The 24,766-nt window shown below is 43.9% G+C and overlaps 1 protein-coding gene across 3 annotated transcripts in view; it reads right to left on the bottom strand.

The window, feature by feature from the left end:
• The window catches only part of ZFP91 (ZFP91 zinc finger protein, atypical E3 ubiquitin ligase), a 1,914,309-nt gene that overhangs the window by 1,421,295 nt on the left and 468,248 nt on the right, over nucleotides 1-24,766 (bottom strand). For all 3 annotated transcript variants that reach the window (XM_044084130.1, XM_044084129.1, XM_044084128.1), the window contains exon 4: nucleotides 11,800-11,836. In XM_044084130.1, the coding sequence (XP_043940065.1) occupies nucleotides 11,800-11,836 (37 nt within the window). The remainder of the gene's footprint in view (nucleotides 1-11,799; nucleotides 11,837-24,766) is intronic.

Here is a 24,766-nt window from a genome sequence, read left to right as displayed (position 1 = left end):
GGAGGTCAGTCAGGGCTTGGCAAGGGGTTATGGGTAAGAGGGAGGAGCTAGGAGCTCGGAGCCTAAGCTTTTGAATTGCCGGCTCGGATCCGAGATCGGATCCGATACCCACAGGTTGCATCCGAATGAAGTCTGCCTACTTCAGATCATTCATTTAAGTTCTGTGTTTTACAGCCTGTTAGTTTGAATAACAGGGGTAGTGATATTAGAAATGCGACTGAACAAGAACAGAAGTGGATTCTGAAGCTTAAATCTTACTGTGAACCAAGCTTAAATGATAAAATGAGCATCAAACCTTCTCTTAAAAGTCACCCACTGAAGCACTGAGTGGGTGTTACTCTCTGGAAGCTTGTTTTTTGTAATATAGCTTACCAGTTGAATTATTTTCTTCTATGTTAGATGACATCACTGCTATTGAAGTCTTGCCTGGTGTCCAATTGGTTGCACTTTTTAAACTCTGTTTCAACATGTTTTTATGATCTGAAGAAGGAATTTTGTTCCAAACGTGGTTACCTTGTTTTTTAAATGGTATTTTGATTAAAATGTTGGATCCTCAGCTGTGATTGCTTGGAATCAACTTTTGTTTCTCTACAAGTTTGGATTCTGTGGCTCCTACTTTTGCTTGCATGTCACTTTTTTGCTGCAACATTTAGGAATTACCTCGTTGAGGCAAAGTTCCTCCTAGAAAATTCCTGAAACACCAATGGGTAAGACAAGACCTTATCTTTGGGAAGAATGGGCATTGTTTTGTCAGAGTCAATTAAGCACCCCCAGATAAGTCTTTGCTAGATTGCAGGCAAGAGATCTGAAGATTCAGCTTGAACCCTTGGTGGGAGAGTAAGGTGGAGGCCTTCTCTAGCGATCCCAAATATCTGCATACAGATGCTGCACAGATCAGAAATTCATTCAAGTAAGGAAAGATGTGAATACTAAGAGTCCAGCACTGAGCCACTACTACAAGGCATTTGGTAAACACTCAAGGTGCAGTGGATAGCCCAAAGAGGAATGCAGAGAACTGATAGTGCAAACCAGACAACAAATCTCAGGTCTACTTCATTTCACTGAATAACAGGCAGTTCTCTGGGATAATACACTTTCATCCCTTCTGCCAGTCTCTCTTGGAATCCCACAGGGTTCCATCCTAGGACCTCTCCTCTTCTCTTTATTCATAAATGACTTACATGTAGCAATACCTCAAGCTACATGTATTCAATATGCAGACGACTCAACACTCATATGCTCTGCTAACACCTCCTCTGAACTACAAACCCTAACACAGAATGTGTTTAGCACAGTTGAGGCATGGTCCTTGAAACGCTGCCTCCTTTTGAATGCCAATAAAACCAAACTCCTGCTCTTCAGGCCTAATATTAAGTCTCCCCTCAGACTTCTCTATTACTTCCAACAATGGCACACATATAGCCCCTTGACTCTACCACTAAGCTGTTAGGTATTATAATTTACAATAACCTCACTTTTGATAATCACATTAATAACACTATTAAAACCGTAAATAGAAAACTCGGCTCCTTATATAGAATTAAAACCTTTTTAACTCCACAGGCCAAAATCACACTCGCTCACTCTCATCTTATTTCCACTCTTCTTTATGCTTCATCCATATACACTAACCTAAAGAAAAATAACCTCACTAAACTAGCAAATGCATACAATAGCATTGCTAGATTTGCCACCGAAAACCCATTTAGAACTCACCACTGTCAGAATCTACAACAACTAGACTGGCTAGAACTAAAAAATACACTATTACTCTCCCAACTTACCTTTGTTCATAGGATATTTTACCAACCAAAAATACCCCTATACTTTCTGACCTTATTTCTCCCTATTCTAACCTAAATTCTTTACGCTCCTCTAATAAACTTCTTGTGAAGTTAAGTAAGTCCAATAACATAGCAGGTGACTCACTTTTCTCCAACACCATAGGTAAATACTGGAATCTTCTACCTACCACTCTAACTTCTACTTCGTCACCCTTCCTCTTTAAACAAAAGCTCAAACAACATCTAAAAACACTCTGGCTATGCCCATGCATCAATCCTGACTAATCTTATGATTCTACTAATTACTCTTCTCTTAATCACCCTCTCTTACCTCTCTCTACTCACTCTCCTTGAGTAGACATTCTCTAAAACACCCTTGTTAATTAGCCTCTGATATGAATTAATATAGAACTCTCTATGGTTTATACTTAATAAATTATACTCTTCATGAATGTTTTACTAAAGTATAAACTCCCCTATCTTGTACTGTAAAGAAAATTAGAGTAAGTGTCCTTCCCAGTATATATTTTCAACTAGTATAATCTAGATTAAACCTTATTTCTGTTTGTATTTTACTAACTACTTACTTTCTTTATGTAAATGACTTGTTTGTATTAACTTCAATGTGGAGCTTTTCTCCCCGGGCCTTTGCTGAAAATGGAAATGCATCCAGTTGGACTAGCCCGGTAAACAAATGTAAAATAAATAAATAAAATAAATAAAAAACTCACTTCATTGAAACTCAAATGACTGGGACCAATTCACTGAAAGCTCACTTCACTGAAACTCATTTTGTTCCAAGTTATATATGGCCTTTTCCACACTGTAGTGCGATCCTGGAGTTAGTATATATAGTAAGGGTAGGTGGGGGACACAGCCCCCCCACAATGGAGGTGAGGGGGCAAAGCCCTCCCCACATAGTTTTGTTATATGTTCTCGTCTGGAAAGAGTTATTCATTGCACTTGCATCCATCTGTATGCTTTAAAACCTTTACAATATGTGGGGAGCTACACCCCCCCCCCTTACTTCATATACTAATTCCAGAATCGCACTACAGTGGGAAAAGGCCATATATAACTTTCAATGAAATGATGCTTTCAGCATCGAGCTTTCAGTGAATTGGTCACAGGAAACTGACTTTCAGTGAAATGAGTTTTCAACGAAATGCAGTAAACCCCAAATCTCATATCTTCCAATAAGCAATGGGGATACACTGATGAGCATTCTTCAAGTCCAGGGTCACTATAAAGCACCGAAAGAGAAAGCACAAGCTGCAGGGTAAACATCTGGAACTTGGGGACCTTGACAAAGGCATTCAAAAAGGATAGTTCCATTACCAGACTTCACAAAAATCTCTTTTGGGAACCAGGAAAATTCTGGAGTATACACATTCTTTCCGAAGGATGGACCAATTCTATAATGCGGAGTCCAGCATGTGCTAGAACACAGGAGGGAATAAGGTCTGGTCTTGTGGGTGAGGGGGGCACTCCACTGGACTGTGGTGGACGTTCCTTCTACTGCCACTTATAACCCCTAAAATAACGCTGAGCTCTACTGATTCCCAAGCCACCCTTGTTGACTGTTAACTTTCGACATGGAGCATCCAGAGGGGACAAGGGAAAGATGGGTACTGCACCTTGGCACAGTCACAGGTTGGAAGGGGGGCAAATCCTTTTTTGGGAAAGGAATCTATCATTACGTTTGGAGTTTTCATCCGGCCATTGTCTTTTGGTATCATGGCTTCTGTTTGGCTGGGACTTCTGTTTGTTGGACCAATGAAAATTATTCTGCCTAATGGAAGGAAACCTGGGAATATGAAACATTTCAGACACCCCTTGCATCGGTTTCCCTTGCATCGGTTTACCTCTGTCATCCCAATGTTTAAGGATCTGATTAGCTGCTATGCCAAATACACAATCAGAATCAAGAAGTGTTCATAATCTGATTTTTTTTTTTTTTAACTCATCTGAAAAGTTCTGACTATGCAACCAGGCATACCTGCTTACCACCACTTTGTTGCAGTTTTAGAAATAGTATTGGCCTCTTCCAAGGCTCTCTTTAAATCATGTTTAAACACTTGAGAAACGCTGGACACACTTTTGATAGACTTTTTGTTCAGCAGCTAACAAGCAGCAAATGTATCTAAATTATCCATAAACCAGTACAAACTTCCAACTAAAACACTGACAGCTAAACACCTTAAAGGCTACGACGCTAGACAGCACCAATTTCTTTCCCTGAGATTCTAGCCACTTGCTTATCTAAATGGTCTGGGTTTGATGAAGACAGTCTTTCTTGGAAGATGTCACTAGGTACACAGCAGGTGCCACAGAGAAGGGGGCTTGAAGAACAGGTATGGATGAACACACCCTGAAGTTCTTACACACACTTCTAGGCAAAGACTCGAGTTTTCTTAAATATTCTCCATCGCTGGCACTAATATACGGAAGGTCACCACGTGCAGGGCCTCATCTTTCAAAAGATCAAATAACCCTGCTGACCTCAGGAGCAGCTGAAGATTGAGCCCAAATGAATACATCCCTAAATCTAGCCAGCATTTGTTTGGTTTTCTGCACCTGCTTGTCCTCAAAGCAAGCTGACAGATCAGATTTGGGCACTACTGAAACGTCAGACTCCAAATCTTTCAAAATCGGGATCCATGAATGGCTGAACAGGGGGTACGAGCTACAACGTTACTCAATTCAGGTTTGCACCATGTAATCAACTGCCTGAACAACAGACTTAGCCATAGCCACCACCCTCAGGCGGAAACCCAGTCAGCCACTGTTGATATGCAATGTGGAGAGTCTTGCATCTCTTTTTTGTAAAAATTACACTACAGTAGAAGAATTGCAGTGAGGAGGCATATCAACATGAGCAGCAGATTCTACACTCCTTGACTTCCCCTGCCCCTAAAGACTGTGGTTCTCCCTACTTTAAAAAGACACTGGTACAGCCCTGGAGGACCTGTCTGACCCATGTATCATACACAACTATGGAGGACCTGTCTGACCCATGTATCATACACAACTATGGTACTAACACCACACCAGGGGACCTGGAGGCAAAGAAGGCAAGTGGTCCGATAGCCTGTTTAAGGCTACTGTGGAGTCACAAGCCATAGGCTGAGGCATACTTCTTGATTTATTTCTATGTTTTTTGGTGCACAAGGGGTAGATGGTGGGTGAAGGAGCACCATACAGGATTGCATCAAGTCAGGGGGACAAGAAACTATCCACTTTAATACCAAACACTGGCTGCATGGTCAGCCAGTAAAAAAAATGGACATATCTCACTATTCCCCCTCTAAATAAACAATCAAAATACTACTTCTGTAGGGATAGTATTATGAGCACTGCACTGAGAAAATTACTTTCAGTAACAGTTCAATCCACAAAATGCACGTCACAAAATTTCCCCAGCTTTAAACAAAGACTAGTTTCAGCATCAAACGAATAAAAACAACCTAAAACAGTATTAAACAAGAAATAAATCAGACTGATGAAAAATTCCTGTCCGAAAACAAACAACTGCAACAAAAGCAATATGAAGTCCATTTCTGCATGAGATACTATTCTAAAGACTGCAATGAAGAAAATGACAATTTCAGTAGCACAGTTCCATGCACAAAACACACTCACAAAAGTCCCCTGATCTTGTATAAAAAAAAATACTAGTATCTTATTTGAGCAGGGTTTCGTAGCCGAGCTCAGAGGCTGAAAATCCAGAGAATAAAGCAGTTTTCTCAGAGATCCTTCTCTGGGTCTAAAATGCAGTCTCCTGTACTCAGGCGACTGGTCCATCACACCAAAAGACAAGCAGGGAGAGGAGCTCTGAACTTTGGGAGACTGACAGAAAAAGGGTAGCAGAGCACCACTACCAATATCCCAGTAAGGCAGTATTTGTTGAACATACAGACAGAGCAAAAACAAAACAAAAAAATAAATAAATACAACATTAACTACAGCTGTCCCAAAACAATGGATCAATGGTGGATCTAAGGTTTTGTATGCATCAGAGTAGGTGGGGCAACCTACTTCAGTGGAGCAAAGCAGGGTACTAAATGTGGAAGAAACTTATATCCACCTCCTGTATCATCAGGCAATGAACAGTTCGTAAAAGAAAAATACAGTGGTTTAACTCATTCCCTACAGTACAGCTCTTTTGTGTGTGTGTACCTTTAACTCCCAGTGGGTATTGGCTTGAGCCTTTAAAAAATCACCTTACAGTTCTAAAATACTCTGACAGAGCTCAAATATCAATACAGTTGTCTTAGCCATCATGTATGCTTCCAGGTAAAATACTGACACCTTGTATGTAGTGGAGTTTTCAAATTATTAATGCAAATATGATCAATCAATATTTGACACCAAGAGGCGCAGTAGGAGGTAACTGCAAAAACACCTGAAGGTGCACTCGACTGTAATGAGTTAAAACATAAGTCATAATAAACATTTCCAAAAAAAAAAATTAAAGTTAAAAATGTACACAGTTAATTAACAATTATGTAGGAACTTGCTGCTTCAGTAATAATTACTACTGGGACTTCTGATGCACAAGACCGGATTTGTCAGGTTCAACTTCCGGAACTCAGCACCCTGCCAGTCAGACATCTTCCTCGGAAGGGAACACCAGTATGTACCCTGTATAAAGCAGCCCCTGACCGGCACCATTTTAAAGTTTTCTTGCCCAAGAAACCAGCATAGTCCTGATATGTGCACAAGACGCCTAGCTAAAAAGATGCCTCCACAGAAATGGTCCGAGTCAGTATCAGAGTATCTTGGAGAAAATGGTTTCCTCAACTCTATCAAGATCTAAGCAAGCCTGAGGCCATGACACAGCTAGGAGGGGGAAAATTACCCAAGGGTAAGGTTCCCTACACCACGCAGAATGCAGGGGATGGTGGTACAAAAACCCACAGTGCAACAGTGATATACTTGAACATCTGCTACTATTTCAGGTTCCTGTAATATGTTTTTCTTACAGATCACCACTGTAGCAATAATTAGTACGGGCGTGATTCCCATAGTTCATAAACAGTGGGATATGGAAACACTGAGGTGGACTGTAACTGGCCTTCCATTATGGCACTACCAAACTCTTGTCCTGGAAACAATACCTAGCATGTAGTGTACTTGGAAAGTATAAGCCAAAAACAAGATAGGTGACTCCACAAGAGAATCAGCAGTCACCTTCCAATACATACAAAAAAAAAAGCCTAAATGAGCTAAAGTACACCTTTTGGACTCACATTTTCAATTTTCCCATAAGATGAGTAAAAGAAGGTTAGTATCAAATGCCAGCCACTTTGAAATTATCTATCTGAAGAATGGTTTTCACTTATTCCTGGCTGCAAAGGACAATCAGGTAATCTGAGGTTATGATGCCTTTGATCCTATGCAGACATATCTTAGCTGTTCGCCAAAAGAAAGCAAGCAACTGGGCAATCTGGCTGAAGGAGAACTGCCACCAACACTGGCATACAGAAGACTAACATCATCCTTGACCCTGCCTTTGTGTAAAACTAGAATGGCCTCTGGAAACTAAAATCTATACATCTGAAATCTCCTAAGTAGGCTAATATAAAACATTAAGTGCATTTTTCCTAATTAGTTACTAGAGTGGGTTGAGGCTTAAAGACGCAGGTTCTTATGGAGGCTGTGAAAATATTTGTGACAAAACTCAAGTTCCATAACTGTACAACAAGCTTTATAGGTCGTCTCAAAGTTGGTCTTTAAAAGGCTGTACAGTGCAAGATGAGATACACAGATATGCATGCTGAAAAAGTGCACTTTCACAAAGGCATATTGTTGGACTGTATTTGAAGAGCTCATTTAACGCAGAACCATGGACAGGGATGCAATAAAAAGAGTTCCAGACTCATACTCTGGCACCAGAAAGAAAACCTCTACTGTTTGGCTATCCAGGATTTCCTTGTGGCAGACTTCTTGGCCTCCACTAATGATAGTCAGCATGTCTACAATGAAATGGACGCCTGAAGGGCAACAGAGTTACATCACCCAGCATAAAAACTCCAGGTTCTTCAGAAGGTGTACCAATGCAACTTTGCCCTAGATAAAAAGAACCAATTGTAAAGTCAGCATGAAAGGTTTCACCCTGGCAATTTTGAAGGAGAAGAGAGAACTAGTATGAAAAGGAAACTATGAGAGGGCTATCTGATCTCTCCTCTACACTCTACTGAAATGAGAAATGTTTACACAAAGACTTGCCCATTGGAAACAGAAAGCATCAACTGGCAAACCATTGTGTGTAATTCTCTGCAACAGGATTTCCTCAGCCATCTATTGCTCAGAGAAGCAAAAATGCCTACTTCAGGGACATCCCACTTTATATGGAAAAAAAGACATCCTCGTTTAACATCCACTCAATGGCATGTGCAGCTCTTCAGCTTAGCTGGTCCTCCAGAGTTTAAGTGGCATGGAATGTAGACCTCCTTCAAGGTCATCTGGGACTGAAGAACTCTCTCCAAAGCAGTGATGGCCAGCCTGCACAAGGAATAAAGAGCGACTCCTCCTCCACTTATGTGCCACATTACAGTAGAGTTGTATTCCACTTCCTGCACCACACCTTCTTTGCAGATGACTTGAGTTTAAAAGCTCTGACTGCCTGAATAAAAGCCATCATTATTTCTTCTACATATTGACTTTTTAGAGCTTGGCCCAAAGTTCTTGCACATTAAGGTCTAACATGTAGGCTCACCACACTAGGTCTGAAGTATCTGTAGTTACAGCCTGATTGGGGGAAGGGGTTCCTGTCTGAAGGGTACCCTAGGCTCTTTCAGACCTGGATAGAGCACCATTCTAGCACCAAAACGATGCAAACTAGCATATGAATTGCTGTCCTCTAGAGTCTGAGGAGCTTTGGCTCCAAGTACATCTTAAGAACCACAGGAGCTTCTTCACATGCATCTTTACCAGGGAGACAATAAATAGAGGACCAGAACCCTTGTAGCATAATGGCCTCCCTAGTGGTGACAACAGTCTTGTTTCAGGATCTGAAAGCACTGTGCCAGGGATTCCACTACAACCTCTGCTGGAGTCTAATAAGGTGCCAAAGAACACCATTTTTTTGGAAGGAGTAAGACTCAACCTGGGGAACGCTGAATGAAAAAGCTAGGTCATTTCAATACAATTCATAGTAAACTGCAGAGCTCTCTGCCTCCGAGAGTAATTTAGGAAGGTGGTAAAATCATCAAAATAAGGGTAAGTATGACTATCCTGCCTTCTGAAATATGCAATAGCTTTACAAGTACAAAGAGCATCATCCAATCTAAAGAGCAAGGATGTAGATAGCTTGAGCCACCAACCAAAATGAGAAAGCATTTCTGCTTCATGTGAATTGTTGCATGGAAGTCAGTATCCATGAGGTCCCATGGTAACCAGAGTTTGAGGGAATACAAGTGGTAAGAGGGCTCTGCAAACTCCACATTTTAAATTTTGAAACCAGAGCCAACTTCTCAAACAAGACAGGTCTGGGAGAAGCTTCCAAAGACCCTTCTTTCCATGCATTAAGTACAGGTTTCAACAGAAAAGCCCTCTGTTTTTGCCATGCTTTGGCACTGATTCTAATACTCCTAGCTACACAAGTTCTTGTACAACTGGGAGGACCAGATGCACCACTTTGTCTCGTCTCCTGATGTGTGTGTGTGTGACACAGACATCTAAGGTTTTTTTAAAAGTCTGCACCCATAAAAAATTACTTACAGCATCCATCTGTCTCTTGTGATGTTTTCCCAATTTCATACAAAACTGGATTACACTTCAAGCTACTCTAAGTGGATGAAGGATTTGGATGACGGCTTGGAGGATACAGAGAAGGGAAGAGCTGGTGCCTTTGTGTGACTGGGTCCTTGGGGGACTCTGTTTCATCTTCAGGTCTTCCTGCCATTCCTTTTTTTGTAATGGGTCTTGATCCTTCTTTAGCTTACTCTTTCCTAACTTATAAGATGAAGAGCCACACATTGAGGGGTAGTTTCTCATACCTTGGCATTCACCACAAAGTCTTCCTCCATTACTCTGAACATTTCAAAATTTTGAGGAAATAAACATATACCACTATCAAGAGGTTAATAAAGAGGCTGCAATTTGTCAACCTTTGGCAATGGCTGAAACTTGAGTCATGGAATGTCTCCTAATCAAAGGCCTCAAAATTGCTGTGATGTGGCATCTGCACTGTCACACTTGAGAGAATGCTTCTTAACCAGGCTAACAGTCTTGAGTGTAGCACAACTGAATCATCAGTCTTAATTAGGCTACTACCCATATTTTCTCCATCGAGCCAAGAAGAGCAGACTTGGTTGTGTGTGTCTAAAAGGGATGCCCCTGAAGGTCAGGATGGTAACTATTAACACCTTCTCAAATCAATCAAGAAGACTGCCTTCTCTACAACTGAGAAAAATACTGGTAGCAGGAATCAAGACAGATCTTGTGTCTTGATTCAAGGACACCATCTCTGTTTCCACCACAGTTCTTTACATAAAGTAAAATATCGGTTTCCTGGACCATGTAAAACTAAATGGTCTTTTTAGGAGAGGGGGGTGGGCAAGACTTCTTGGAAGTAGCCAAGAAGGCATCCTCTAGAGCATCAAAACTGAAGGACAGGCATCTAGGTCCAGCAAATCAAAATACCTTTTCTGAGCCTTTGATACATCTTCAGTTTCCGAATTAATTTCATTATATCAACTGGGTCTCCAATTGAGATTTTCTTTAAGGAAAAAGCAGAGGGCACAGTGTTATTCAATCCCCGTGTCATACTCTAAAGGGAAAGTCACCTGGGAAGCACAACCCAATTTTTCCCCATCACTTTGATGAGTCAGACTTCCTCTATGGGGAAGGCCTCCTCCATTCTCTTGGCAGAGGAGACTCCAGACACAGAGCTGATCTGCCTTTGGCTGCAAGTTCTGCATGACATGAACGAACTTTTGAACCAAGGAGATCCATTGCTAGTTTCAGAAATCTGATGTGCATGGGAAAGGGGCTGCAAGTTTCTCATTGAGACAAGTGCTCAAACAAAGCCATAGCCAAATCTCCTGCGCTCCTAAGCATTTTTCCTTGACTTCTCCATGTGCTTCTTAAGATGCCTGACGTTACACATGAACTCAAATATGCCACAGTAATGCAGGTCAAGGCTTCAAGTATCTCTGCCTAAACAGATTTAAAGGGAACACCCCCCCTTCTGACTGTTCTGGAAGAAATCCCTGGCAAACGCTACAGTTTCCAATACATTCACGTCAGAGGCAGGAAACACAACTTAGGAAATCTCTACATGGGATTTGCCTACAATAAGAACACAAGCTTTCCTTCCAAGGACTGGTCACGCTAACACAATCGGCTTTCCACCCCCCCCCCCCACACCCCAAACAATACAAGTATCCCTTATTAAACAAGAACATTAAAACGCAATGCAAGACTTCTACAACTAAGTACTTATCTGAACTAAGGTATGAACCAGATTGAACACCTGACTATGGATGCTACAATAAATCATGCTCTATGAACTGAGATAAGAAAAATCTACAATCAAGTCAGCAGATGCCACCTTTACGCAGGAAATGCGACATGCATTAAGGGGCAGACATTTGCTTGACCTGAAGAGGAAAGGGTGCTGAGTTCTGGAGGTCAGGCCAACTGTGGCAGAAGTCACAGGAGTAACTTCTGCAACAATGATCTATACAAAGAATACTTTAATGGTCTTATTACCTACACTACTGTTTACACAGTTCTCTATCAGTCACAAAAATGTGCACAAAGCTTGAAAATGGGCATGCCAAAGGGTTCATATAACATTACGATCAAAAGTACCAGTTAACTAAGGAGGAAAGGTAGTGTTTCAGGTAAACATTCCAATAATGAAAAGTACAAGGCCCCAGCAATGCAAAAAATCCTTAAACATTTCTGCTGAGACTTGAGAAATATTCATGCAAGCAAATCTAAGCTGTCACTGCAGCCTAAACCAAAAGCAATAACCCCACATCAGTGTTGTAAAGAATCTCACCTTATTCCAACTACTGTCTCGTGTACTCCTGAGGCACCTAGAAAGGAAGAAGCAGCTCTGGTTATTTCACACAATTCCTATAATGGAAACAATCACTCTTTTCCTCTACTGTAGTCATCTACCTTGCTTCATTTACTCCAAGTACACTGCCAAATTTCCTCTACAGCTCTAACCCTTAGGCTGTCAGGCATTACTTCCTCCTCCCAACAGAGAACCTCAATGTTTCTCAACATTCTCACTACTGCCATTATACTACTAATTATTTTGCATTCTAAGTAAATGAGCCGACTGTACTAGACATGAACTAGACATAATGACCTGTTTTCACGTATGACCAATGAATGAAAGTATAGTTGTATAAGAAAACTTACCATAACAGTAGATGCACTAATAGATCACCGTCACAGTAGCTTAAGCTTTTGGGTCCTACCCACTGCCACCATCCAGCTTTCAAAGCTTTAGAACACCTTCCACATGATCTACCAGTCAGGAGCTTGAGGGGAGATCAATATATAAAGACAGAGGACCAGTTTCTTCAGAACTTTTTTCCTAGAAAAGGGAGGCAAGACCCTCAAAAGGACAATGCTAGGAAACAAACGCAATAGCCTAAACTACATACACAAGGCTATATACACCCACGTCTTAGCAATACAAAAGGAAAACAGGCAAAATAAGGGGTGTCTAAAAGGAGGGGTGGCTACTGCAACAGTGATCTATAACATCTACTACTATGGTAAGTTTACACAATTGTACTATGTTCAACATTGACATCACTATTTCTGTAGCATAAACTATTTGGGTTAAGTACTACAGCTTAGGAACTAAGGAGAGAGGAGTAAAAATAAAACCACGACTCTAAGAGCCCTTGGAGAATGGTGCTTGCAAGGCTTGTTCTGGACCTGGAAAAGGAATCAAGTTTGTAGTGCTTTGTAAGAGTAAGTATGTAGAACAAGTTGCTGCCTCCAGAATATGTCTAGAGTCCACCCTTTTCAGAAAGCAAAAGTCCTTCTGGAATGGGCACTGACCCTGCATGGAAGTAACTTACATGGTCAGGATAATAAAAAGAAACCGCATGGGACAAATAATCTGGATGTTGACAATGGTTGGCCTTTCCTCCTTCCTTCATAGCAGGCAAATAGCTGATCCACTTTCCTGAAAGCCTGAGTTTTGTCAAGGTGGTATGTACACAGTCTGTGGACATCTACAGTGTGAAGGTTTTCTCCCAACTTGAATTCAGAGAAGACAACAGAGTGATAAACAGTCGTCTCAAGTCAAACCCTGAGAGCACTTTAGGCATAAAAGAATGGCAAGTTCTCAGACACCACATTCTTTTGAAAAATGAGGTTGGGTAAAACTCACCATAAGCACTTGCAACTCGGATACTCTCAGTAGATGTCAGAGCAATGACTAAAACAAGCAGTCCATGTTAAGAACCCTCAGTTCGGCCTGATGATTTGAATCTATGCCGGGGGGAGGGGGGGGGGTGTAAAGCACCAAGTTAAGATCCCAAGATCTCGTCACCTGTTTCCAAAATGGACAGATTAGTAACACCACTTTCAAAAACTGTTTAACTTTAGAATGGGGGGGGGGGGGCAAGGCAGACAAGCAAAAATAAGAAGTTATGTACCTACCATAACGTTCCATGTTAGTTGTCTTCTTCTCACCTTCTTTCTTGCTGGATGGGTTCGGAGACGATCCTCGGCTCCGACTCGGCCAATACTAAAGCTCGAGAGCTAATTCCACCGGCTCGAGGCTCCCCTATATCCCACAATGCTAGGCGGTAACTACTCAGATCTCGTTTGATAGCTATAACAAGCAATCCTAGTCTCCCTAGAATGGAGTAGGGAAACCCACCTCAAACAGTCTGCGTAAATAAAAGGCAGACCTCAGTAAAGATAGAAGAGGTGGGAGAAAGTGTGGGAGTAACAAATTTCGGAAGAGGGAGTAACAAATTTCGGAAGAAGAAACACAAAAGAATTCCGGTCGGTCTGTCCAGGCTTGGGGGAAGGAGGGAGGGACGCAAGAAAGAAGGCGAGAAGAAGACAACTAACATGGAACGTTATGGTAGGTACATAACTTCTTAATGTTAAGTTGTCAATCTCGCCTTCATTCTTGCTGGATGGGACCGCGTCCCTAGCACCTTATCCCGGGTGGCCTATCGGAACAGACTCTTGAGAACAGTGGAACCAAAATTGGCACGGCTTCTGGAAACCATGTCCAATTTGTAATGTGAAATGAATGTATGAGGAGAAGCCCAGGTGGCTGCTGCACAAATTGAATCTATTGGCAACCTGTCCTGAAAGGCTATGGATGTAGCTAATGCCCTAGTTGAATGAGCTCTAGGTCTTGAGGGTAGTTTTTGATGTCTGATCTCATAGATTAAAGTAATTGTAGACGTGAGCCATCTAGAAAGGGATACTTTAGTGACTGGAAGGCCCAATCTACCTTCTGCATATGACAGAAACAATTGATCAGATTTCCTGAATTGTTTAGTCCTAAGTAATATCTCAGTTGGCGATGAACATCCAAAAAATGCAGCTTTTGCTCTCACCTATTTGAATAGTTAGGGAAAAAAACGGGGAGATCAATAACTTGGTTTAGGTTAATTTGAGAAGAAATTTTAGGTAAAAAAGGATGGATTAGTCCGCAGGGATACCCTGTCTTTGTGAAAAACTAAGTAAGGGGGGCGACTGCACAGAGCATGGAGTTCAGATACTCTTTTCGCTGAAGTTATAGCTACCAGAAAAAGTGTCTTCCAAGAAAGCAACTTCAGAGAACATGAAGCCGCCGGTTCAAAGGGGGGAAGAATTAAAGATGTCAGAACCAAGTTCAAATCCCATTGAGGCGGAGGGTCTTTGATTGGAGGTTTGAGAAGAAATACACCCCTTAAGAAGGCTTTACAGAGTTTGTGAGCCATGATGCTGGATTCTGAGACACCAACATGAAAATTTGATATGGCAGCCAATTGAACTCTAATGGTTGATGCAGAAGATCCTAAATGAAAGAGTTCTGCTAGAAAGTCTAAAATAGACTGGATAGGTGCAGTAAAGGGATCTATGTTTTTCGATGATGCCCAAAGGGAAAGCGTTTCCACTTGCTAGTATAAATCTTCCGGGTAGAGGATTTATGAGAGGCTATCAAAATATCTCGGACCGACCGAGATATTGAGGGAAGCCTGGCTAAGGTTGGAATCGGAGAAACCACGCTGTGAGGTTCAGAGAAGACCGAGATTGGTGCAGCTGACCCGATTGATGGGTAATCAGATCTGGTACTGGGTCCAGATGCCAAGGCTGCTCCAAAAGGTAACGATGAAGAAAGGGAAACCATATCTGTCGAGACCAGTAAGGGGCAATGAGGATCATTGTCACTCTCAAGGCGATGGCTTTCTGAATTAGTTGAGGTATCAGTGGAAAGGGGACTAGAGCGTCTCTGGTGGGATGGCCTGGTAACGGGAAGAGAGTGAAGAAGTCGTGACACTTGCTGTTTTGGGGAGTAGCAAAAAGATCGCAGCAAGGGTGGCCCCATCTTAGGAATACTTCTTCTAGAACTGATTTCTTTAGAGACCACTCGTGTGGCATGAGAATTGCTCTGCTCAATTTGTCTGCAATAACGTTGGATTTCCCAGGAATATGCGTTGCTATCAGAAAACGCTGAGAAGAGATCGCCCATTGCCAAAGTCTGAGTGCTTCTCGACATAAAGGGTATGATCTGGTTCCACCTTGTTTGTTGATGTACCACACTACGGACATGTTGTCCGTTTGAATTGCAATAGTCCCCTTGGGAAGAGAGTCGTGAAAGGCTTGCAACGCTAAAAGCACTGCTCTCATCTCTAAGACATTTATGTGCAAGTGGCACTCGAAGGGTTGCCACATGCCCTGGACTGTCCTGCCCTGATAATGCCCCCCCCCCCCACCCGATCAGGGAGGCATCTGTTGTCAACGTGGCAACTGGGGGGGGGGGGGGAGTGAAGGGTCTTCCTAGGAGAAGTTGAGGTGATGTGATCCACCAAGACAGTTGATTCTTGCATACTTGAGTTATCAGTATGGTATGGGACATCGGGAGTCGTTGAAAGGACCATTGAGTAAAAAGCATCCATTGGAGGATCCTCATGTGAAAGCGAGCTAAGGGGAGAAGGGGAATAGCTGCTGCCATGAGTCCTAGTACCTTCAATACCAGTCTGGCTTTGACTTTGACACATTGTAAGAGAAGGGACACTTGGTTCCGGATGTCTAACACCCTCTGCTCTGAGTCTGGCTGAAAGGGTCTGTGTATCTAAGATGACGCCTATAAAAATAATAGATTGACAAGGCGACAAGGCAGATTTTTCGAAATTTATTGAAATGCCTAGAGCTTGACAAGATTGAATGGTGAAGTTCCTGGATAGGAGAAGCTGATGTCTGGTGGTGGCAGTAAGGAGCCAATCATCCAGATATGGAAACACCTGGAATCCTTGGCGTCTCAAGTGAGCAGTGACCACTGCCATGCATTTGGTGAACACCCGGGGGGCTGTAGTGAGACCAAAGGGCAGGGCCCTGAATTGGTAGTGACTGGCTCCCAGCCTGAAGCGGAGATATCTCCTGGAGCGTCAGTTCATTTTGATGTGGTAGTACGCGTCCTGAAGATCTATCGAGCACATCCAATTGTCCTGACCCAAGAAGGGTAGAATGGACTGTAGTGTGACCATCCGGAATTTTGTTTTCTTGACAAACTTGTTTAAGTAGCTGAGATCCAGTATGGGTCTCCAGTCCCCTGTTTTTTTTGGTACCAAAAAGAATTTGGAGTAGATTCCGGATCCTTGCTGGTCTGCCGGGACTGATTGGATGACTCTTTTTGATAGCAGCTTCGAAATTTCTAATGCTGCTTGTTCCTTTAGACCGGGTGGAACGTCTGGAAGGGATCTTTTTGGTTGGGTTGAAATATGAATGAAGGGAATTTTGTAACCCTCGGATATGATCGACTGTACCCATTTGTCTTGAGTTAGGGAAAGCCAGGCTTTTGGGTACAGTGATAACCTTCCCCCGACTGCCTCCGAAGGCGGACAGCCGGGCAGCCCCTCAGGGGTGCTGAAAGGGTTTGTCAGAGAACATTTCTCTGCTACCCTGGTTTTGCGGACCTCCTCTGCCTCTAGGGTGGCGTCTATTATTATTCCCCCCTCTGCCTCTAGAAGGGAATCGGCCTTGTGCGTCAGATGAGACTCCCTGGGATTGTTTGCGGAACCACATCTTTCCTCCCCTTTGACCTTTGGGATAGGGTCTAGAAGGGGTAGAAAAACGGACTCCTACGGCAGAGAGAGTCTTACCTTCCACCTCGCACCTGGTCAATGTATCCTTCACCTGTGGACCAAACAATGATGATCTATCAAAGGGAGAATTGGTGAAGGACGCCTTGAAAGGGTCCGCAAAGTTGCATAGCCACATTCAGGCGTGCCTTCGTAAGGCAACACCTGTGCCTGCGGCTCTACTCACCCCATCTGCTGCGTATGAGACCAGCCGCATGGAGGAGTTAACAATGGAATTTAGGGTTGCCAACTGGGAGTTCATTGTGTCTTTGAACCCCTCAGCTGTAGGATCCTTCATCAGTTCACCCATATCCTTGAGTAAATCTCTTTGGAGACGAATGAAGTGGCATAAGTAATTCAGCGACCGCATTGAAAAGGTCGCTGAAGAGAACATCCGCTTGCCGTACCTGTCCAAGGTCCTAGATTCCTTATTAGGAGGATGGACAGGAACCGAAGGATCAGCTAACTCCTCCTTTGTGGCCGCAGCCACCACCATGGCATCAACAGGGACACCTTTGGATAAAAACTCTGTCTTTGGGGGCAGTAATAAATTTGGATGGTCTCCTCGGGGTGGGTTCCACTGAGTCAGGAGCCGTCCAAGCCTTCCTTGCCACCACTTCCATAAGGGGGTCAAAGGGAGGGGACACCCAGGAGGTAGAAGGGCGAGAACCAAACGCCTCAAGATACACTGACTCATCCTCCGAAGGATTAAGGGCTGGCCAGTTCCCCCTCTGTTTAAGGATTTCAAGGATATCAGCAAAGGAGACATCCTCAGAGGGGGATCTAGGGGACCCTTCGGATTCCTCTAAGTCAGTGTCAGAGGTGATAGACTCAGGGGAGTCAATGTGCTTCCTCTTGCACTGCCTCTTCCTAGGGGGATCTCCTGCAGGGTCAGGAGAGACCTCGGAAGAGGAGGAAATTCCCAATGGGGAATCTTGAGGAGTTGGTTCTCTGCGGTGTGGGACAAGGGGGTGAGTAGAAATCACCGCAGGCACTGTAGATGGAGGGGCTGAAGGAGCTGACTGTGGGGCAGAACCTGGTTCTAGCACGCTCCGCATGACCTCGAAGGCACCTCTGTCAGGCAAGGTCCGAGGCCCTCGCTCCGAAGAGACAAGGACCTCTCCCGGCACCGACAGACGGCTCCGAAGCCGATGTCGGAGCCGAACTCACCAACGCCCAAGCTCCGAGAGGGAGAGCAGGGTCGGACAAGGGTCCGATGCCACTCGCCCCCTCGGAGCCGACGAGGGAAGCTCGGCGCCGAGATCCCTCCAAAGAGGAGATCGGGGCAGACGGAGCCAAAATGGAAGGTATCGGATCCGACGCACCGACAGTCATGGCTCCGACAAGCCTTGGCTCCGAACTCGAAGGAGTCGGAGGAATGTACTGTGGAACGGGAATAGCCACTAACTGGTGAGTCGGGCTATGCAGCATTTGGGCCAGTGCCTCGGACTTAAGAAGTCTACTCACCACCCTCTGCAAATCATGGTCTGATAACCTGGAAGACCGAGAGGAATGGGTTTTGTGACTCCGCTCCGAAAGGAGAGGGGATCCTGGCGCCGAGTGCACGGATCAGATAGAGGGGGACCTGGACCTCTTTCTGGAATGTGGCTCCGAAAAGGGTATCTGAGCCGATGAAGACTTATCAGCCTCGACTCCAGCCGGAGCCGAGGTAACAGTATGAGGCTGCATAACATCGGCTCCGGCTGGAGCCGATGTCGAAGCCTGCTTCGACTTCTCTGCAGTCGACTCAAGAGCAGGAGCAGACTGCTTTGAAGTTTTTGAAGGCTTCCCCGACACAGACTGAGTCGGGGGGCCTTCAGGCTTTAACAAGCCCCGCAAGATCAGCTTGTTCCTGCAGGACTCGAGGGCTGAAACCATGGCAAACAGCACATGAGTCCTGCAGGTGCACAGGTCCCAGGCAATACACACACGAAGTGTGACCGTCTGTCAGAGACATTTTCTGACAGCACGAGTCACACTTCTTGAAGCCTGAGACCTTATCCTTAGACATAGTAAGGTAAGAGAGGCTGTACACACACACAAACCAGACACTCTTTACAGAAAAAATTAATAAAAAATTACAGTTATACAGAAACACATACACACAAGCCCCTACAACACTAATCTTAAAAGGGACTAGGGTGAGGGAAGGGCCGAAGGCCTAGAACAAGTGGTAAGAGGGGAAGGGATCGACAGATAGGGGTCGATATAACTAAATATTAGAATTAAACTATAGAAAATATTTTATAACTAAAAAAGGGGGTTATTAGTAATACCTAATGGTAAATATTAAACTAACCTGCCTGAGCCGGTAGAAAACGCACCTCGTCAGCTATAGCGGCAAATGAGATCTGGGTAGTTACCGCCTAGCATTGTGGGAAATAGGGGAGCCTCGAGCCGGTGGAATTAGCTCTCGAGCTTTAGTATTGGCCGAGTCGGAGCCGAGGATCGTCTCCGAACCCATCCAGCAAGAATGAAGGCGAGATTGACAACTTAACATTGACTGACAAGTGAACCTTGACAAGAGAAATAAAGGCCAGAGGACAGTCCATCCATAACTCTGTTTTCCCCATTTTTTTTTTTTTTTTTTTTTTTGCACACTGGGTTAGGGCGTCACATCAACAGTGGATCAATTAGAGCCAATGTTAACACTGCTGGGTGGCTAGCCTTACCTTGCAAATCACACAAATAATGAAGACCAGAGGCACCTAAACCTGCAGTGGGCCCTGATTTATAAACTACAACTAGAAAGGCTCTTCCAATCTGCGTGCGAGTACAACTTGTTTTGCTTACAATTTTTTTGCCCAGTTTAGTACATCCCCACAAAAAAGGTACCTAAGACATCAACATCTTATGATCCAGGCAGTGAGCTGAAGAGTATTCTGTTTGGGATTGTCAAACAACCCCTGGTTTTGTGTGAACAAATCCAGTTTGTGGGGAAGCCTGTGGTAAATGCCTTTGGCCAGACTGTAAAGGGAGAAAGCACAGTTTTGTGTACTCAAACTGTAGATGTTAAGAGCATCTTACACTGTTGCAATAACAAACACCCAATGTTCTACTGTGGAAGCCTTTAGCTGGCCCAAATACCAGACCTGTTCCCTCTTATTGGTGCAGTGGACACCCTTCTCAGTCAGGGTTAAAAGGGTTGTCAGCAGATGCCATTTTCGCAGGTGTTTCTTACCTTCACAAGACAGGAGCCCCTACATCTCTCAGCCCAAGGACAAGAGCAGAACCCAGCCACATGGTCACCAGCAGGGTTAGGCTAAGAGACCTGAAGAGGGTACCTAAACAGAGAAGGGGCCTTAAGTAGAGGAATACAAAGGAGCCCACAACTCAACCCAGTCATGATAGAGGGACGGAAAGGATAATGCAACAGGGAAAAGATACTAAAATCTACATTTACGGTACGAAGACAAAAAGTACAGTTTTGTACCTACCATAAATGTAGATGTTCGAGTGCTAATACAGCTGCAGTAATCACATATGGGTTTTCTGCCGTCAGGCGGTCCCTCAGTCGGCCAAAGTCCAAAGTCTTGGTCCGGCGTCGGTTGTCGTCGCTTTCACTTCTGACGTCAGTGAGGCCAGAGTATACAAGACACAGCCGATGCCATGTTCTCCAGTCTTTCTTGCCCCAGATGTCAGGTGCCCCCAAAAGGAAGGCAATACATAAACAATGCTTATAAGAATATACAAGCAATGCAAAATAATCCAAAATTAGTAGTTGCAAGCAAATAAACAATAGAAGGATAACCCAGAGAGGTTGTATGAAGAGGTAGTTAGGCCCCATGTCTTTACCAAGTGGGGAAGGAGGGAGGGAAACCTGTACTGCAGCTGTATTAGCACTCTGACATCTACATTTACGGTAGGTACAAAACTGTACTATGTTCATCGTGCATACAGCTGCAGTAATCACATATGGCTAGAGTCCCAAAGCTACGCACAGGGTGGTAGGTACTAAGAGGAACTGGGTTGAGCCAGGATGCCCTGCAACACAGCAGTGGCAAAGCCTGCTCTTGTTCTGGAATATAAAGGCAGGTGGTAGTGTTTTGTGAAGGTATGTACAGAACTCCAAGTGGCTGCCTCCAAAATATCTTTGGTAGGAACCCCTCTGAGGAAGGCTGCAGAGGTAGCTGTGGCCCTGGTGGAATGTGATCTGATACCTGTAGGAACAGATTTCCCATGATAGGAATAACAAAACCGTATGCAGTGGCCTATCCACTTTGAAATAGTCTGCTTGGAAACTGGCTTCCCTTGAGCCCCTACAGCATAGGACACAAAGAGTTGTTCTGATTTCCTGAAGGACTTTGTTCTGTCCAAATAGTAACGTAGCTGCCTATGGATGTCTAAAGAATGTAGCAGCCTTTCCCCTTTGTTTTGAGGATTGGGATAAAAGGTAGGAAGGTGTATGGCTTGATTTAAATCTACCCTGGATACCACCTTAGGCATAAATGATGGGTTGGTACGAAGGGAAACCCTGTCCTGATGAAAAATGAGAAAGGGCTGCACCGCCATGAGGGCCTGTAGCTCCGAAACTCTACGAGCTGAAGTGATAGCCAGAAGGAAGGCAGTTTTCCAGGACAAATATTGCAAATCTGTTGAGGCAGCTGGTTCAAAAGGAGGCAATGTTAATTTTTCTAGTATGTAATTAAGATCCCAAGCTGGTATTGGTTGTTTCCTTGGTGGTCTTATATTCTTAGCCCCTCTGAGGAACTGTTGTAAGAGTGGATGAGAAAATAAAGGAGAATCCGTGTTGAATTCTGCAGAAATGGCTGAGGTATGGATTTTTATGGAAGAAAATGAAAGTCCACTGTTCAGTAGCTCAGCTAGATACTGTAATACCTGAGGCAAGTCCAGTTTGCTAGGGTCCTGGCCTTTTTTCTCATTCCATGAGCAAAACCACTTCCATTTTGCGGAGTAAGCTTTTCTAGTAGATGGCCTTCTGGCCTCCAAAATGACATCCTGCACCTCCTTGGAGAGCAGGGTCTGTTGTGGTGTTAAGGAATTTTCCATGCTGCGAGATTGAGTGTTTTCAGCTGACTGAAGAGTTTTGTAGCTGTGCTGAGTCAGCAGAAGAGGCATTAGAGGCAGGGACCAGGGAGGAGTATGTGTTAGGCTCCTCAGCAGTGGGTACCAGTGTTGCCTTGGCCAATCTGGAGCAATCAGTATCATCTTCGGTCTGTCTGCTCTTGCTTTCAGAAGCACCTTGGGCAGAAGAGGCAGAGGTGGGAATGCGTAAACTGTCCATGCTGTCCACCTGAATGAAAGGGCGTCCACTCTCCAGGCCTTTGGATGGAAGGTCCTCGAACAAAACTTTTCCAATTGATGATTCCTGTGGGAGGCAAAAAGATCTGTCTGACCTCCCCCACACATGGGTTATTTCTGTAAACACCTGTGGATGTAACTTCCATTCATGTGGATCTGTCATACTTCTGCTTAATTTGTCTGCCAGCGTGTTTTCCAATCCTGGCAGGTACTGTCCTTGAAGTTCGATTTGCCATTCCAGAGCCAAGTTCCAAAGAGTCATGGCTAGTCTGCACAAGGGGGATGAATGTGTTCCTCCTTGTTTGTTTATGTACCACATTACTGTGGTGTTGTCTGTTCTTATCAGTAATTGTCCTGGATGCAGGAAGCCCTTGAAAGCTGTAATTGCATTTATTACTGCTAGCATTTCTTTTTGATTGATGTGAAGGTGCTTTTCCTTTTGGGACCATTTGCCCTGGATGCACCTGTCCATCATGTGAGCCCCCCAGGCGTAATCTGAGGCGTCTGTTGTTATAACTTGCTTTGCTTGAGGCTTGCAGAATGGGAGGCCTGTGTTTGCTTGACAATCTTGGGCCCACCATAGAAATTCCTTTTGCAAACATGGGATTATTGGTATTATTGTTTCCAAACTGTGACTGTGTTGAGACCATAGGTTTTTTTAGGTATCACTGAAGTTTCCTCATATGCAGCTTTGCAAATGGGATTAAAAGAATGCAAGATGCCATGAATCCCAGAGCCTGCAGGATTTTCCTTGCAGTAAGCCTGGTACTTTTTGCTAGTATTTTGAAGTACTGAGATAGTTGCCCTTGTTTTTCTGGCGTACAGTAGGCCATCTGGGTGTTTGTGTCCAAGTTGGCACCCAGGAAAGTTATTTTCTGAGATGGTGTTAGCCTTGATTTCTCTTTGTTGATTGTGTATCCCAGAGAATGCAGTAACAGTGTCACATATGCCAGATGTTCCAGAAGTATGTGTTTGCTATCCACTTGGATCAGGCAGTCGTCCAAATAAGGGTAAATTTGTATCCCTTGAAGTCTGCAGTAGGCAATCACTGATGCCAAGCACTTTGTGAATACTCTGGGCGCAGTAGATAAGCCAAAGGGCAATGCAGAGAATTGATAGTGGACTGAACCTGCAAGAAATCTGAGGTATCTTCTGCAGCTTTGTCTGATTGGGACATGCAGGTATGCCTCCTTGAGGTCCAATGTTACCAGCCAAAACTCCTTGCCCAGCATGGGAAGAAGTTGCTGTAATGTGAGCATCTTGAATTTTGGTACGAGTAGAAATGTGTTTAGGATGGATAAGTCCAAAATGGGTCTCCAGTCGGTTCCTTTCCTTGGTACCAGAAAAAGTCTTGAATAAAAACCTTGACCTTGCTCGTGAGTAGGTACCTCTTGAATAGCTCTCATGCTTATGAGCTTTGAAATTTGTAGTTGTGCCTCTGCCCTTTGATTCTGTGGCAGGTTTGGCATGCCTCTCATTTTTGGAAGTGTGTGAAAATGAAATTTGCAGCCTCTGTTTATAATGTCCAGGATCCATTTGTCTATTGTGACAATATGCCAATTGCCTGCAAATAATGCTAGCTTTCCTCCCAAAGGTGCTGCCAGCTGTGACGTGCTTGGCATGGAAATGAGGGAGTCATTGGGTTTGCTTCCTGTATTGTTGTGCACTGTCCTCGCCACCTCTTGGTGCTGGAGTTTGCCATTGTCGTCCTCTGTATGATCCTTGTGATTGCCCTCTGCCCCTTGTGCGTCTGTATCTACCTCTTTGGGGCTCGTCAGTGGCTGGAAAGGACCAGTTTTTTGAATGCCAATTTCTGCTAAAACGTGGTGGTTGGACCTGTAAAAAGGCTTTGACAGTTTGCATAGATTTGGCTTTTTCTTCCATTTTCCGCAGTATCTCCTCAGCATTAGTACCAAACAGCACATCCTTTTGTAAAGGAGCATCTAGAAGTTTAGCTTTCACATGATCAGGCAAGTTTTGTTCTCTAAGCCAAGCATGTCTGCGAATGACTGATCCTGTAGCAGCCGCTCTACTTGAAGCCTCTAGGGCATCATAACCACATTGTAAAGTGTGTTTACCCACTTGCTCTGCACTATGCATCATATCCTGTAACTCCTTTAAATCTGGTTGTTCAGGTTGAGACATTTTATTCCTTAATTGTGATAACAGAAACTGTTGATATTTAAGCATATGAAACTGACAATTTAAGGCCCTCATGGCTAGGGTGGCCGAGGTATATACCTTTTTTCCCCACCTTTCTAAAGATCTTGACTCTTTCTGCAGGAAGTGGATTCTTGGCAGTGGAGGCCTTCAATCCCTTGGGGCCTTGTGAAATGGTTTCAGGGTCAGCATTATGGCTTTTGAAGAGAAATTGGTGAGAGTTGGGTACTCTGTAATACCTATCAGACTTGACTGGTGCAGGAGGCA

Source organism: Protopterus annectens, chromosome 9.part0 (assembly GCF_019279795.1).
Source record: "Protopterus annectens isolate FY-2018-M chromosome 9.part0, PAN1.0, whole genome shotgun sequence".
NCBI lineage: Eukaryota > Metazoa > Chordata > Ceratodontiformes > Protopteridae > Protopterus > Protopterus annectens.
Note: the sequence above shows the minus strand (reverse complement) of the source record. Positions and strands in the feature narration are given on the sequence as shown.